This window comes from Rhinolophus ferrumequinum, chromosome 8 (genome assembly GCF_004115265.2).
Source record: "Rhinolophus ferrumequinum isolate MPI-CBG mRhiFer1 chromosome 8, mRhiFer1_v1.p, whole genome shotgun sequence".
NCBI lineage: Eukaryota > Metazoa > Chordata > Mammalia > Chiroptera > Rhinolophidae > Rhinolophus > Rhinolophus ferrumequinum.
This window is the reverse complement of record NC_046291.1, coordinates 57,082,647-57,100,940: the sequence shown is the minus strand read 5'-3', so window position 1 is coordinate 57,100,940 and position 18,294 is coordinate 57,082,647. Positions and strand designations below refer to the sequence as shown.

The window sequence follows — 18,294 nt, the reverse complement described above, 5'->3', positions numbered from 1 at the left end:
GATGTAGGCATTGAATTAGTTTCTTTATACAGTCAGTAAACAGGCTCAGAGAGGTAATTTGTTCAAAGTCAGTCGCACAGCTTGTACGAGTACAATAATGTAGAACCAGAATTTCATTCAAGGTCCGTCTCTAATGCTGTACATGTAATCACTGGGCTACCACTGGGTGAAAGTTCTTAATTTTGAGTGTACATACCAAGGGATCCTTGGAGCTACTATTTGAAAATGGCCAAACTCAACTAAGGAGCTTTTAAAAATTGTAGAATTTAGTTATATGTTGACCAGTACTTACATCAACAGAATCAACAGCTGCATACATGATATCCATCCATCCCTTAAATGTTGCCTGTAAATATAACATTTATAGAATCTGAATGTGAAGCTCATACTCTAAAGCAGCCATACATGAGTTTAGTTCATTGAATGTTACAACATTTATTAATATCAATCACTAAGTTTTACTGTATTTCAAAATATCAATTTAATATAAAGTTGCTATGCCAAGAACAAAAAGGACACATTCTCAAATCACAGTCTAAATCTTATTCCTAGTTAGTTGTTTCCAGGTTGCTAACAATTCCTGAGAATTTTTCGCACATGAACTTTTATTTTTTTCAGAGGTTGAGGAAGTTTTATGAAAAAGGCAGGAGACGATTTTTCTCCATTTCTAAAGAAAGGATTATCTGTGCTAGTGGGAGTCCTTTCATTCCCATATAGTGTAAAACTGGCAGTCCAAAATACAACTATTCAGTTTTGGAGCAATGTTTAGGTGGTGCAATGGTGAGGGGCCAAATGACACCCAAAAGTCAATTATAGATTAATAACTCTCAAATGCAGTAGAACTTATGCCTTATTTTTACTCATTTTTATACCATATGTTCTAAGAAACACCAAGTCTCTTTTTAAAGACAAAGAGTATTCGATCTTTAATTGCTAGTTAATAGATTATTTAAAATAATGACATATCCTTCATCCAGTGTCTACTAAAATATAAAGGAACAATAGATGAAAGGGGTTACTTACAACTTGAAGCAAAGACAGGTAACCAAGTCCAACATTATCAAAGTTCACCTTCAGGTTTTTCCATCGTACGTTTTGACTAACATTCATCAGTGCAAAACAATCGGAACGATTGTTAACTTGACTTACAGGAAACCGTGACCCATTTGTGGTGTTAACACACTCATAGAACTTGCCAGCAAACAAATTTACTCCCATGATGCTAAATATTAACCAGAATATCAGACACACAAGTAGCACATTCATGATGGAAGGAATTGCACCTATGAGTGCATTCACGACCACCTAGTATTCAAAGAAAGAAAAGAAGAATTAGGATTCATAAAAATTTTAAATGGGCAACAGTAATGAAACACAGTACAGAATTAAAGAAATTAGAAAAGCCACCCTTAAATGTTTAAGACATTAACTTAACCAGCCAATATGTATTAATTAATTGAATGTCTACTATGTGCTCGGTAGTATGCCAAGCAAGACAAAATGAGACAGAAGCCCTGTGATCAAGTTGTTTACAAAAATACATGGTGAACACAGAGTGAAACTATTAGCAACAACATAAAACCAAATAACTAAGATGCTATGACAGCTTATATGAAAAAAAATAAATGATAATAAACCAAAACCTGATATATGTAAGGTGAAGTTGTAAAATCTGCATACTCTAGAAAAGAAAGAAATTTACAAATATAAATGATAAAAAATAAAATGTACATTTAAAGCTTTATAGTCCTAGAATTACCACTCTAAAACTCTCCCCTATAGAGAAACTACTGGTGTGTAGATAAACTGGAATTAAGATTGAGAATCTTTCAGCGGTATGAACCCCACATGTCTAACTATTTCTCTAGTTGTGCGATATGTGAATTCAGTTAAGATCTTGGGACGCTTGTTTCCTCATCTGCAAAATGAGAGCAATCTTTTCAAATTTATTATTCTAACTCTAAAAATACTTTATATATGTCTTTGGCTAAATATAGATTATGTTGGCCTCAGTTAAAACAAAAATGAGGTATAGTTTGTCTTCAATACTTCCTTTTTTTTTTTGCTTTTCAGCATTTCTATTGCTACTGATCACCAATGCCTCTTGCCACGCCAATTTTCCTGTATGATGACTTTGTAGCATTTATCACTCCAGATTTTCCAAATTACCCCATCCTTCAAAACCTACCTGTCTTCTGACACTTCAGCTCTAGTCCCAATTTGAGTGCAAATATGTTAGACTAATTTGGTACGTAAGAATGCTGTGCTCCGACTTTTTTGTAATAAATGATGCAGGCTCTTAAGACATTTCCAAATGGTAAAACTTTAAGGCTGACTACCTTTGAGACTGTCTAGAGCAGGGGTTGGCAAACAGTTTCTTAAATATTTTTAGGCTTTGAGGGTTCTATGATCTCTGTTGCAACTATTCAATTCTGCCACTGTAGCCAGAGTATACATAAGGGGGTGTGGCTGAAATCCAATAAAACTTCCTTTACAAAACAGGCAACCAGCCTGTGGGCTCTGGCTGGTTCAGAATAATAGTTATTACCCTGGGGTCGATGGACCTGTACAGGTTCCATGCGGGCATGCAATTACGTAGGAAACATTAGGGGTATGCTTTCTTTATGGAATGATGATTCATCCTTTCATGCGATTCTTACACTGTATACGATACTAAAAGGGTGAGGGAGAACAGGATTAGAGAATGAAGTTTGAAGTGGCCAACCCTTATTCAAGCCTAATTTTCCATGCTCATTTCCTGCTAACCTGCCCACTGTGGCTGTCATCGAGAAACACTGATCCTTCTACTCACTGCTCAAACATGCCTTACACACTCAACTCTGAGCTTCTCTACCATGTGGCAGAGATGTCTGGAATGCCTACCTGCCTGGGATTTGGGGCCCGCTCTTTCAGTCCTGGCTCCAGTGTCACCTTCATGTAAAGCCTTCCCAGACGTCCCCAAGTTCCTGCAGCGCTGTGTGCTTACCACTCTCTAGTAGATGTCAGAGACTACCTACTGTTCCCTTGTCTGTCTCTCTGTGACCATTGTTCCTACGCAGTCTTGGATGGGTAGGGTTTACTCATCATTGTACTGTTTTTGTAGAACAACAGCTGATACATAGTTGGTGTTTAAAAAGTTTGCTGAAAGAATGTGAGCAATGATGGGCCTCTGAGGCAGAGAGGTACATACCGCTCTGATGAGAAGCCTCTAACTTGGGAAAGCAATAAGCTCGAGAGCCTCAAGACTCAAAGGAAGCTCACTACAAAATACCTCAAATCATTATTTCATTTATTTTTCAAAATGACATGCAGTGGGAAGGAAAAAACTCCTTTTTGCCTGGTTAATAAATGTAAGTAAATAGACATGTTTGACCCTCCAAATATAGTAAAACATTCTTTTGCATCCAACTCACCTGTATTATAGATAAAGAACAAAGAGCAAACGGTAAAATAATGGGCTGGCTGAATCCCTGAGGGAAGTCGTTTTGTAGGGGAAAGTATATTATTTATTCATGAAAATGGAGTATAATGTCTGCTTGAGTCCAGGGATCAGTCATAAGTTCCGGATAGATTGTAACATTCTACTAATGCTCAACAAATGAAGATGATGTCAATGAATTCCAGAATCATCTTTCCATATAACATGTTAACTTGCAATTTTTCAATTCTTATATGATAAAAAATACTTGAATTTTATGGGTTTTTTTGCATAATCATGATCATATACACGGAGCCATCATACACGGAATTCATTAAGCAGTAGAGGTGAGTCACAATTAGGATAGCAGTGATAATAAGGAAGATATGCTAAACGAAAAGGTCTCTACTATTTACCTGAGGCTTCAGATTTCTGAGCTCCATCTCAGAGTTTATAATTCACCATGTCTAGGGTGGGGCCTGGGAATTTGCATTTCTAGTAAGTTCTCAAATGATGCCGATAGCTGGTCAGTAGACCACACTTAGACAAGCAGTGAGATAGATAACTCTGCATGTTAAATTGTTCAGAGACTACAGGTAGAGAGGAAGTCAGATAAACAAATAAATAAAACACAATATAATGAGAGTTTTATGTGTCTGAACATAGAGAAAAGATGCCCAATTATGTCTCATGGTGAACAGACAAGGAAATTTTAAATTGAGGCTTCAAGGATGGGTTGGTGTTTATCTGCTATATTGATGAGTGAGGGTTGAGAAAGGCAGGGAGAAGCATTCCTGGCCAAGAGAACACCAGAGGCATGAGAAAGCAGGTATAAATCTGGAAAAGAAGAAATCTGAGGAGAGCAGCAGTGGATGAGGATATGGACTAACTAGAGAAAATAAGGTTATTGTCCTCCATGTATTTTATGAAGAAGTTGCTAGTTTAATATAGCTCTTAAAGCTAGATTGCTGGTAGTCATTTATCTTGCACCTTGTCTGTCTTTGCAAAATGAATCACCTTTCAGGCACTATGCAGCCGAGTGCAGATTAGGTAAACTCTCAGAGCTTTAGTTTTCTCGGATATAATTTGGAGATAATCCTACTTTCATTGCAACATTTATTTTAAGGACGAAATTAAAAGTGATGGCTGTTACTTCCCTTCCCTTTATTTTCTAATGCCCTTTACCCACGCTAGTTCCTTAACAAATATTATTGATCACCTAATACAGGCAAGTCCTTGATGACTTGTATATGAGAAATGTTTCAGGACATTTTCAGGACACATAATAGCGTCCCCTTCATTTGAATTTCCTAGCATGGGCATTTTCATTGAAGAAGGGAAAAGCTACTTATTTAGATTATTGTCTAACAATATTATACAAAGGAGGCATTACTGTATTTGATTTACTCTTTGTTAAATAATATGCACTGAAATACTGTGTATATACACATGTATACACATTCATATACATACACAGTTCACATATATGTATAGATGTATTATATATATATATCTATGTACAGAGTCCATAATTTATACATACGCATTTTTTCATATTTCATACTCCATTTAAAAATATTATATTAGGAAGTTTAGTATTTTCTTACCCTCATTCCTTCAAATCTAGATAAAGCTCTTAGAGGTCTTAAAGCTCTAAGTGTCCGAAGGGATTTAATGGGGCCAAGGTCTGAGAAGCCGAGAGTGTTTGCAACTAAAGTAACCAAAGAAACCTACAAAAAAAAAATAATTTTTCATTAATCATTTCAATGAAATAATAAAGCAAAAAGAGGAAAAATCAATTTCAAAGATCACTAAGAGAAGCTTAACGAGAACAATATGATTTTATATATCAAGTTATCTAGTCATTGCCTAAAAAAAGGGTAACATGATAGTTTTATAAGGAAAATAGATTTAAAGGAAGGTTAACGGAAATAAAAATAAATAATAGAAAGAAAGTGAGTTATTTCTTATATCTGAATAAAAATGACATGTGCTTTGCACTCCTTGGTAGTCAATGGTTATGTACTTGCTTATTAATTCTGAACATTTAATTAAAGCAATTATCAAAATTTCAACTGAAGTAAAATCCAGGGCATAACAAAATGTGCGATTCTGAAGCTAAGTCATAAGAGAGTGGCATTAACTCAACCAAATCCAAGTCCTAGTATGAACCTTACTCAAAATCAATTTGAAGACTCGTGATTCTGAAGTGGAGCTAATTCCTAACCAAATTATTCTGCTTTACCATTTCTCAGAATTGGTAACAAACATCTACTAGTAATAATTACTGGGAGAAAATCTTAATTGTATTAATGAGTGCATGAGAGTAGTTGATCTTATTGGCTTTACAATCAACACATACACAACTTCATCATGTCAGATAGATCTGCCCCAATCACCATAACAAGTCTCCAACAGAATTGTGTGTTTTTATCAAAAATTATCTCAGAAGAAATAACATGGACAGAAAGAAAATCAACAAACATTCTGTTAATAAAGCAACGAGCTTCTTAATGACCTTCGATCTGGATCTGTAAATGCATTTAGTCTCTGAATAAATTCCATTAAAAATATTCATTTGTTTTACACCGGGTAGCAGGAGCAATGTCTAAGAACAGTGTCTGGAAAGCAACTCTTCATTACAAATTAAGTAAAGACTAAAAGATTTAAGTTTTCCAGGGAAGAACAGGAATACCTGAGAGGCAATTTTTATTTAACAAGTACTGACGGAGTAGATAAATTCATTGCTCACAAGTTCACTGCTGCTACTATCAGAGAGAAGTAAACTGATTTATGGATCAGGATGTGCTGAAGTGTTTTGTTCTCTTGAATGTCTCACCAGATGTAACATTGCTTCTTCTTAAGTCCTAATGTTATATATTCAACACAACTAATAGTCCCTCATATCATTCCTAAACTTACCCAGTCTTTCCGGTGCATTATTTTCCACTTAAGTACACTAAAAAATATAAGTATACTTTTTAATCAGAATAAAAAGTATTCCTTTTTAATCAGAAAAAATAAAGTTTTAAATGTTTATTATCATTTAAATAGTCCTTAAGGAAATGGTAGATCCAATCTACAAACCATTGTTAGATGATATGACACTGAATATAATAGATGCATATTATTGAGAAAATTATAGTATAGTACATAACTGAGAATATATGAATATGCATATATACGTGTATGTATAAAAATAACCAAAAAACATGAAATCAATATAAGGTATCAGAAATTAGATTTCTCATATAAGAAGCCCTAGAGAACATATGAGGTGCAATGTATAGCTATACCTCGGGGGAAAAAATGTGTATCACCTATATAGAAAACAAAAATGTTAAGGTTTAATGTTTCATATATTGAGCTACTCAAAACCAAAGAGTTTACTGAGCTTTAGATAACAGTTGAGAAATTGAATTTTGAGTAGACATGATTAGTTTTGGCTTAATTTTGCAGTCAGATTTTGCTATCTATAGTCATGCTTACTACTAACTTTGATATCTATGAATGATGCTGTATTAATTTACCTTTTCTGAAAAGTTTGATAATATAAATTCTTAATTAAATGTTACAGCACTTGTTGGTACTATAAAAATTTGCATGTTGCCCTCTAATCCCAGACATCGGATGGAAAACAAATCTCTAAAAACTATGACTGATTGTATGTTCCTTCCCTAAACACAAAGACTACATTTTGGAAAATCTAGGAGAATTAGTAAAAGATTGAAGAACATAATTCATTCTGAGAATAATAAGATTGGGAGATTATGGTCATGAATTAAGAAAGTCTTTTAAAAAAATATAAAATACATGATATCACATTATTATATAATGTATTATTAAATTATATCATTAAAATCTAAAATAAAATAATTAGAGTATACTGCATAAAAATGAATTGATAATAATGGATGTTATACCATTAATTTCTATTTGAGATGTCTTGATCTCACAAACTGTTTTAGGATCTGTTTCCTGGCTATTTCGATAACATGTCTAAAAACTATTTTTTCTTTGTTAAAAATAATACATAAACTGAAGTATTCTTATGGATTTTCCATCATCCAAGTATTCAACAGTTCTCTGAATTTATTATTTGAAATTATTAATGCTGATTTTTCTGTCCTACTGCCACTGTAGAGAAGAAGGGTAAGTTAGATATTTGACATGAACAGCTGTGACTCATTGTGGTTTTCCCTATCATTGTGACTGAGATAAATATTTTGAAATTCCATGCTTTCCCTTCTCCCTAATGTAGAGTCATTTAGCTTTAACACTACCATTTTTATGTAACTTTCAGCTTACATATCAGACAACCTGATACATCTCTCATCCTCTTTTATTTTCTAGTTTTACATTATATATATATATATAAAAAAAATCTGTATTTTATTTTTTTTTTTTTGCCTCTGCCCTTTTCCATTCCCCCTTCCCGTGTTTTAGTTTTTCATTTTGTTCATATTCCCAACAGGGATGATATTGAAATCATGTATATATATTCAAAAATCACATCTTCTATGATTGCAGAAAACACATGCAAGAGTAAATTATACATGTTAAAATGGTGCAGAAAAGAATTTACATTTATTGAAAGGTTTCTCTTTCTGATATGTTTCTGATATATTTCTACTGGCTGTATTAATATTTTTAAAAGCATAAACCTATAGCCCAAAAATACAAAAAGCTAACCAAAATGAAAATATGATAATATAAACATTAATGAAGGTTTTTCGGAACACTTATTTATAAGAATAAATCCTCCTTTAAAATTTACTCAAAGTACCTACATCAACAATTAAGAAATCCAGCCAACACCAGGCATTGGTGAAATATGTTTTATAACCATATGCGATCCATTTTAGAAGCATTTCCAGGATGAAGATGTAAGTGAATATCTTGTCAGCATACTCCAGGATAACCTTAATGGTCTTTTTCTTTTCAATATATATATCTTCAAATGCCTGTGGAAATAGTATTCAAATTTTAATTTATGTACAACTTAAAGGTTACGATTCATAACAAAAACAGGAAATGAAATTCTGATGGATAAACCACTGAAATATACAACTACTAGGAGTCAGCTGACTTTCTTCTGGTTTACAGCTACTGTGTAACACTTAGTTCTAGAATTCTCACTAGTGCATGCCATTGGGTCACCAGCAGTCAAGAGAACATGGGTGCAAAACAATGAAATTGACCAGATCTCTGAAACTTACAGAGATTTCTACTTCATTTGACTCCCCATTCATCCCTTTTCAAATTGGTAAGACATCATTTAAGACACGATTCCAGGATCAACCCCTATATATCTTTCTCGCCCTGCACTCTCCTTCGTATCTACCAGCAGGATTGGATCCTTCCTTCAGCTCTTACATGCTGTGCATTGTTCATCCCCATGCCTACCACTGAGTCAGGAACACAGCAGAAGGCAAGGAAAGGTTTGCTAAATGAACAAGTGCAGTAGCTTAGTAGGGTTACAGAACACAGAAGATGGTTTCTTTCTTTGAATTTTGTACAATATTTTATCATTAACAGCTTCAGCTCTACAAATCAGTCTTATATTCATTCCATGAATGTGAGACCTTTTAACACTCTCCAAGAACTTTTTGTAAGTGACAAATGGTGATACTGTGGTATCAGCCACAAGCTCCTCGGGGAATAATTTGAATGGACTTAGAGAACTGAGCTCACTGAAGACATCTAAAATGATTGCTGACCTAAACAGATCTAAAGTATTAGAATTTTCTCTTTCAAGTTTAAACAATATTCACCATGGAGAAGATGAAAGCAAAAGGGCCTGTATCCTTAGTGGTTAACAATATACTTCTGTCCATAGTCATGAGCGCGTTCCATTCTTATTCTTCCTATTCTAAGTTCTTCTATCAATACTTTAAAAATTATCCTTTGCACTTTTTGAATATTGAAGAAAACAGAGAAGTTGGGACAGAATGAGCAGATTTACTAAGATGCTAAAAGAAGATTCCAGCAGCTGGCAGAAGTTCTGAACATCAATGGAACTGAAGTGCAAGGGGAGACTTCCACCCCTCTGTCTTTTCTTGCCTCCCTTTTCCAGGTTGTAGAGGAATCAGGAAAGTTACTCAAACAGAAACTATGGCAGTGCCTCAGTCCTTGAAATGCAAAGCTAAAAAAATGCTTGATCACAAAGAAGAAGACTGCTGTTCCTGGACCTAGGGCACAGAGCAGGACCAGTTGAGAGTCTCGGTGCTCAGAGCCAAATACCCCACCAAGTGCACCTTGCTCTGACTAGTCCCAGAGCCTGAAATTGGATTCAGCCTGCAGGGCTCCTAGCTTCTAGGATTAATTTTGTGGATGTGGGAGCAGGGAGGCAAGGAGTTCATTATACGAGCTCCATCTGATTTGGGGTGTAGGCTTTACTCCTCATTGCAGTGACCACTCATTTATTTCTGCCTGGAATGTCCTCCATTTTCTGAGGAGCCCCAACAGTGAAAAGATACAGCGGCTTTGATTTAGACCTCAGTTAACATATGGCTCTGTCACTTACTAGCTTTGGGACATTAAACAACTTTTAAAACTCAGTACCTAGCTCCGTCATTGGTAAAATAAGCAAAATACCAAAATCTCACAGGACTGTTTGAAAATTAAAGGAGAAAACTTGTATAAGATCTTGAAATAGAATGACTATGTACTAAATTAGAGCTATTACTTTTTATTTATTTTATAGACAGGTATTTTAAAATCTTCAATTGGCAAACTCCCTAAGTAAAAACACCAGATTCTTGAAATGCTTCTCCCTTTTCTTCCTCACAAATCTTATGAATTTCAGTTTTGAGAGTGTCCCTCCGCAAAAATGTCCTCTTTGTTTTTAGACATTTTAAACAAGGGCTTACTCTAAACTTTTCTTTAATTTTTTTCTATAATCCATTTTTTGAAAATCTCAGCCACACGTGACTCAGCATGGGATAAACTTCTTTAATTATTAGAAATACAAGCTAATGTAGACACTGTCACGATTCCTACTTGTATTCCACAAGATTAGATGAGTGACACTTTGCTCACTCATCTTGTGTTTTCGAGAGAGGAGACTTTTAGGAAAGGCGATCTCCTGTGGGCCCTGAGTGTCCCTGAGTGTCTTGGTGGGTATGCCAAGAACGCAAGGCCCTGACTGCTCTTTATCCAGGCCATTTCTCAGGGTTGTTTTTGCAACAAGCAACCATGAGAGATAAGACAGTGTCTCCCTGTGGAACAAAGAACAAGGCTGCTTACTTCTTACTTAAGAGGATGGCTTCCGTAAGCTCAGTGCTGCTCAACTCTGATGCTAACCCACTGTGTGCATAATGTTCATTTAACTCCATGCTAGGACCCCATGTGACTTGGGGACAAAGGCGGTCAACACAAACATGTTGAAGATCATGCTGCTCTCGAAGCCATGAATAATAAAGTCCTGTGTCTCTGACTCGAACGTCTCATATCTTCCACCAGGATCCATGAAACAGTAACAGGTTAATTTCTTGTAAGTAGGGTAAAATCAAATCCCAGATTTACGAGAACTGTCTATGAGGCAATTTATAAAGTTGTTGAGTATTCTGTTTTTAGTATAATGGAATTTCCAGTGGTATCTCTAGGTGGAACTGGGTTTCCAATGGCTCATCTCTGTTTAGTGTCAGCAAGAAAGAAAAGCACATCAGAAAAGGCTCAGGGAGCTTGTAACTTGCCCAGATCCCTTTCAACTCTCATATAAGGTGGCTGGTATACGTACAAGAATGAGAAACTTGTCCCATTCTCATCCTAAAACTACAGCCTATTGTTTCTTATAAGATACAAGATGTTTATAAACTGACACTGCATATTTTTGTCCCAGTATATCTGGCCACCACTTTCCTCCCTGTATTTGCTCTTTCTCCCATGACACTTCCTTCAGTTTGGCAACTTTTAATTTCCTGTATATCTGATGCTGTTTCATGCTTCCTTACCATTGTACAATTGTTCCCCTCAGACCACCTTGCATGGCTGGAAAATTACTATTAATCTTTCTGGATCTTGCAGAACATTATCTACCTTTCTGAAATCCCAAGCAGACAACTGTTCTTGCTACAGAGCTTTATCAAGTATATTCTTCACTTACAAACACATACCAGTTCTGGAATCACTTGTGCCTCTCTCTTCCTCAATGCTCTCTGAGCTCCTTGAGAAAAGTAGCTGGATCTTACCCATCTTTGCATTCAAGAATGCATTCAAGGGCAGCAAGAATAATGCCTGCAATAGTGCTCAGTTAATATTTACTGAGCTAAATTAAAAATTTATCCTTGGTACTAATCACAGGGAATAACTATTAGATAACACAACTTGCCAAGATACTTTTATCTTCCAACTCATTTATTAAAGGTACTGACAATCAATTTATTTCTTTAGGTGTCAGATCACTTACCAGAGCACCACTGCTGAGCAGGATCATGAGAACAATAAAGCTTTCAAACCAATTATGCTCAACTATCCTGTAGCAGGTTTTCCTGATGTTCCACCAGATTCTTCCCTTCCCTGACTCTATGTTAACTTGGCAACATGGGAACCTCCGTACACAACCTGGCAAGAAAGATATGTATGTAAAATCTTGATAGGATTTAAAAAATGTTTAAAATGCACTATTGAATACAAAACTTTTCCCATAATAGTCCCTCAACCATATAATTTCTAACACTTACAACTTCTAACACTGCAGCTTCAAATAGATTCAACTTGGGTGCCACCTTCTCTTATCTCCTCACTCTCCATGATGTTTCCTTAATACTTGTCAGTTATTTCTAACTTAGCATATATTCTTGTTTTCTATACTTCCCAGATTTCTCAGCAATCTCTCTACAGTGTTTAAACCACTTATTATTTTTTTGTTACTGCGATCCCTACCCGATACACAATGAGCACTAAATATAACATAATGAATAAGTGAAAGAACTAAAATCTGAGGATAAAAATGAATTCCACAGTCTTCTTTGCTTAAAGTAAAGTTTCCTTGATGTGGATCTAGTCTGCAATCTGGTGCTGCTTCAACTCCTGTATAAAAAACCCTTCGAGAAACACCACTTTAAGTAATAGTAAAAAAATTAGTGGAAGGTCCTAAAATCAAGTTTAAAAAAATAGATCTTGATGAGAAGATGCAGATGAAATTATTTCGAGTACTTTAAGTTAGAATCAAATCTGACATTGAAATCCTAGGTGTAAAACATATGAAAAATTGAGGAACATTTTATTTATTTATTTTTTAGATTTATTCATTCATTTCTCCATAAAAGAGTAACTGAGTATCTTCTATGTACTCTAATGTGTACATAGATTCCTCTCCTAAGGAAATTTATTTTTGGTTTTGGTTAGGCAGATACATATAGAAATAAATGACTATAACTGGATAAGGCAACTAAAACGACACATATGCAGGGGTTATTTTGGTAGTATTGAAGTAGTCTACCTAACCAGGCTTATTTGGTGAGAAGGCGAGATCACAGGAGGATTCCTAGAAGAGGTGGAGTCTTAAATGAATTAAAGTCTGAGCCAAAAAGGGTTTGGGTGGAATTTCAGGCTAAGAGATGGCAAAATATGTTATGCAAAGGAGTTCTAAGTAATTCAGAGTTGTGAGGAAAGCAGTGTACACAAGAGGCAATGGTGAGAAATAAGATTAGAGAAATTGGTCAGATTATGGAAAGCACTTTCCCCCACCTTCAGTGGTTTGGTCTATATCCTATAAACACTGAAGAGTAAGTGAAGGACTGTAAGCAGCAAATGATATAGGCAGATTGCAATTTAAATGGAAGTCTCCAATAGTTGTGTGGAGGATTATTTAGAACAGAAAAAAAAAAAAAAAAAGAGGGTGGAGGTGAAGAAAGACCCAGAGCCAGAAATCCATTTAGGATTCTGGTTCAGTAACCCTAACAAGAAGAATAGATTAAGGCAATAGGAACGAGAGCATGATAAGATTCAAGACACATTTGGCAGGTAAAATCAGTAGGACTTGGTGACTGAATGGATATGGGATATAAGAGAAAAGGAGGACCCCGGAATGATGGAGTGGATGTGACCAATGAAACAAAGACTATAGGAAAAGGAGCTGCTTGGGAGGTAATGAGTCTGACATGCTGGTGACCCTTCTAGATACTGATACCTGGAGGTGTGAAACTGAAGCTCGGGCTAGAAAATAATATCTAGGGCTCATTAGCATATATGTGTCAGCTGAGCTCAGGGCAGTTTTTGAGGTCATGCAAAAAAGGTATTTACTGTGAAGAGAGAGAAGGGTGAAGTCTGCAACATTCTGGAACAGCCATAACAAGAGACAGAATTCAGTGGTGTGCTGGAGCCGGCTCACACCAGCTCTTGATAAGTCATTATTAAATTGTCAGGAAATTTTGCTAGCCTATTGTTAAATGCAGCCATTATAAAAAAATTAAATTGTATAAACTTAAAATGAGTTACTTAAAAAAGTAATAAATACTGAAAACATATCACTGTACTACATTTTACTATTATCTGTGCTCTTGAGCACATTTCTGTCTTCTATCTGGTGGTGGAAATTTGTTATACTGTTGAATTACTGTGCATCTCTTCTTAGTTCCACATTCAGTGAAGTCACACCAGTAGTTTGAAATCAGCCACGGTGGGAATCTTTACACTACAAAAGTCATCAAAAGCTATAAATCAGCGTTTTTGATTTTCTAGAGTAGACTTAAGTGATTGAAAAAAATGTTAAACAGATAACATTAAATGTTATCTGAAAAAAATGTTAAACAGTAAATGTCATGTCTGTAGCCATTACACTGTGAATAGCACAGAAACTGAGGAAATATTTTTCATTATTCAAAATCAATTATCTGATTCAGCAAAGATTTGCTTACATCATTGATGAGTAAGTGAAGTTGTGACATATAGCTTCTTTGTCTCACTTTGACTTTACTGATGAACATCATTGAAAATACCAACCAACTTTCAGTTTAAAACTATGCTTGTTCATCAGTTGCAATCCTTGGTTGTCTATAAATACAAAATTTTGGCAAAATTCAACAAAAACATTCTGTAAGGATCAAGAAGCCGTATGGAATGCACACTTAAGAGTGTTTATATTCCGGTGGGAGGACGTGGACCTGCATGTGAGCAGCGGCGGCATGTGGGGTGGGGGCTCCATCCTCGGCCTCTGCAGCCGCCAGGACAGACAGGACCTCGGTCTGGCCATCGCTCTGGCTGGCCATGGAGTTCCTTCGCTCACCTGTCAGTTGGAATCGCTGCCAGTCTTCTATTCCTGAGCATCAGTCACTGCTAGATTTGCCCCAAACACGTCATTGCTAGAGTCGAATCAGAATGAGACTGCTGGTTTTGAATTTGAATTTGGTCCCCGTGGTGAAATGTTGTCTGTTGCAGTTTATATGTGGGTCAGTGTCTCATTTTACTCCACAGAACCATTTGAAATCCGTAGGACACGTTCATCTCCATGGATGACACGTGCCCAGACTGAGTGGTCAGCTTGCAGGTTATACGGCCAAAGAAGTGGAAGAATCATACAATAGGAATGAAAACAGCTTGCTGGTTTTCAAGGATATGTATATTTTTTATAATGTTTTTATTTGTGAATCAGAGAATAGAAATATAGGATGCTGCTTATTTTAAAACATGGGAAGGACACAAAATGAAATAATTGCCTATTTTATCAGATACTCTTAAAAGAAAGGGGATTAATTTTTATTGTTAAATGCGTGCTAATATATGGTCACAATTGTGGATGAAACAAGGTCAGTCTGAAGTTGCGTCTGGTCCTGAGTCATCTAGTAACGACACCTTCTGTGGCAGCGCCAGGCTGGACTGCCTTGGTCAGTGGGAAATCACTTAGATTCTGTGAATCTAAGATTCTGTGAATCTAAGTCAGTATAAACTGTCTGGGTCTACCTTGTAGTTGCACCTGCAGACATACTGAGAACAACGGTCAACCTTTTTATATAGATGTGGTTGAATGAGTATTTTCATGACATGGGAAGGCCTTACAGAGGATCACACTTAGGCTTTTAAAAATATCAGGCTAGGGCTTAAAAATTTTAGTACAAATGTGCAAATTGGAGCTGTTACATTTCTTTTAGAACCTTTTGGGTGTCTGGTTGGGGAAGACAAGATTTTCTGTTTACAGTGATGCAATAAACTCAACATGTGTTGGCCACCTTTGGACTACTGCTGGTACTGATTTGTAACTTGAAAAAGCCATGGGTGACCATGGCCCAGCCTCCTCCACCCCACATAAGATGTAGAGAGGAGCTGGAATTGAACTAGCGAATGTAAAGTAATAAAGCCTAAGTTTTATCATGTGAGATGTCATTTGCTAATTTTCCCCTTGTTTATGCATTTGGTAACTCTGAACAGTCTGAGCTTGGAATAAAGGCTCTTCAAAAAAAAAAAAAAAAAAGAGTGTTTATATTATTATTTGTAAATTGAGGGCCGCATCTTTTATATCAGTGAAATTTATAATAAACTGATGTGCATATACAAACTGTCTTTTTCTTGAAGAGGTGATGGTTAAACATTTACCTGCACACCACTGGGGAAGGTGGAAGAAGAGAAAATCTTGAAGGAGAAGCAGACAGAGTAAGAGAGGGAGAGATGTATAGGAGGCAGCAATAAAAGAGAAGTCAGGGAGTAAAAAGTTTCAGGAAAGACTGCTGAACAAGAGCCATGACCAAGGAAGGCCCAGAAAAATAATGATTGAAAATTTAAAAATTAGATTTAAAAAATTAAAGTTGACTAAATAATATTTAACTAGAATTATTTGGAAGAAAAGGAAGGATTTTAAAAAGAGGAATTATAATTAATTTCTCTCTTAAAAATTTTAGATAAAAAAACCTCATTTGAAAGGAAGGTAGAAGGTGGGAGAGCACTTTTTAGATACTTGTTTCAGAAGTTTGAAATTAGGTATTTAACTACAATTAATTTTGTTTTCTATAAAACAAACTATATTTCATTAAAAATATTGAACCTATCAAGTAATAACTTCATGTAGTCATACACTGCATGTCCTAAAACAACAAAACTAAAATTCTCTTGATGAACTACATGTTTTAGACAGTGTTTTGTTATGGCTTCTTTCATGATTCGATTCTGTAGTGAATATGATTCACTGAATATAAGGTATCTACTAGCACTTCAACTTCCAGCTTCATAGAAATGCAGCAGCTACGTATTTTCCCTTAAGTCTCCTGTGTTTTTGCTATCATGTATAGTTTATGTATTCCTGTTTTTCCTTCCCAGAAGCTTCTAAGTTCCCAGAAGGCTAAAACTATGCCTGTTATGTCCTTTCTTTCTTCTCACAGTACTTACTGTATTCTTATACAGCTTAATATGCTGTGTATAGTTGACTGAAAAGACATAATACCCCCAAAAATGAGTTCTGAAATCATCCCAGCATTAATCATAATCTGAAAGGTCTCATCTCTGTGAATTCTAGAATTTATACAAAGATTGGATGAATAAAAAAACCAAACAGGATAAATGGAAAATACACACCTGATGACTTCATTTATCCAACATTAATTACAGTTAACATGATCTCAGATCTGAAAGAATTCATATTCATTGTACTTAAAATAATTATATTTCATATACATTTAGTAAAGAGAAAATATTTTATAAAGTGATATGGAAAAATAGTAAAAGGATAGGCCAAAAATTGACTCCCAGATAATCTCTTTCAGGGCAAAAGAAAACACCAGAGAGGGTGCAAAAACTTACGATTGAATTTGTTTTTATATTAACTTAATGTTTGAGACTTTTGAATTTATCTTTAACTTAAAAACAAAGATCTCGTGTAGAACAGAATCTACGTGCCTCAAGTACAGTTACCAGAGGAGAAAGTTACCCCTTTTGTTAAGAAGATTTTACTATCTGGGATTTATTTTTGTCAGTCTTATAGTTGAAGAAAAATATTCTTATGATTGAGGCAAGAAAAAGCATTATACATTCTAATTAGAAAAGTAAGTCAGTTTTTTATCTGAGATGAAGGTTCCTAAATATTGCCCTCAGGATTTATCACACCTCAGAGAGTTTCCGTCTCTTATTTTGAGGTGGGAGTGCTCAACCACTGGTCTGGCTTTTATGCGAAGGCATATCAAGGAGTTTTTCAACCTACCTGGTTAGCCACATTATCACGTCTCCTTTTTAAAAAAGACTGTTAATTAAATGTAAACATAACAGAGAAGCTCTCAAACATTTTAATAGGTCCCCGTGGGTAAATAATATTTCTATCAATTGGGTGATATACTTGTGTGCTTCTCCCATAAAATCAGATTTGGCTTGTATTAAAAGAAAATCCACGCACTTATTATAATTTATAGGCATCATTATTTGCCAGTCATTGTGTTTACTGCCTGAGTGTTATAGGAGGCTGAGAAAATCTTGAAGAATGAAAGCACATCAATTAATTTCTATAAAAAATCCTGATGCTGAGTTTAAGCCCATGAATAGCTACCGAGTCATTAGCATCGACACTATCATAGCTTCTATATAGAACTGTTAACCAAGTACTTTACAAACAAAAAGGAAAGGAGGAGAAGGAAGTAGAAGGCACTGTGCTAGTTAATGTATAAGTGTTACCCCATTTGATCTCCTCAACTTCCCTGTAATGTGGATGTGGTTGCTATACCCATTTTATAGACGAGGTATCTGAGGTAAAAGATTTTAAAATGCGTTCAGGTTTTCACAAGGAGTTAGCAGGAGGCCAATTAGAACTCATGTTTAACAGGCTTCAAATCTTGTGCTCTGTATCGCTGTATTATGCTGCAACCCTACTCCAGGTTTGTGTTTTTAATTAGATGACACAATACTTGCTTAGAAACTATTGCATGCTTTTCTGGGTCAAGTTCAATTTTTCTACTTTG

General features: G+C 35.5%; 1 protein-coding gene and 1 long non-coding RNA gene across 6 annotated transcripts in view; one reads left to right on the top strand and one right to left on the bottom strand.

The window, feature by feature from the left end:
• The window catches only part of SCN9A (sodium voltage-gated channel alpha subunit 9), a 130,996-nt gene that overhangs the window by 9,728 nt on the left and 102,974 nt on the right, over positions 1–18,294 (bottom strand). For all 4 annotated transcript variants that reach the window (XM_033112803.1, XM_033112805.1, XM_033112804.1 and 1 more), the window contains exons 19-23: positions 11,829–11,983; positions 8,209–8,382; positions 5,026–5,148; positions 1,024–1,305; positions 293–346 (exon numbers count right to left, since the gene is read on the bottom strand). In XM_033112803.1, the coding sequence (XP_032968694.1) occupies positions 293–346; positions 1,024–1,305; positions 5,026–5,148; positions 8,209–8,382; positions 11,829–11,983 (788 nt within the window). The remainder of the gene's footprint in view (positions 1–292; positions 347–1,023; positions 1,306–5,025; positions 5,149–8,208; positions 8,383–11,828; positions 11,984–18,294) is intronic.
• The window catches only part of LOC117026207 (uncharacterized), an 85,699-nt gene that overhangs the window by 49,335 nt on the left and 18,070 nt on the right, over positions 1–18,294 (top strand). The window lies entirely within an intron of this gene.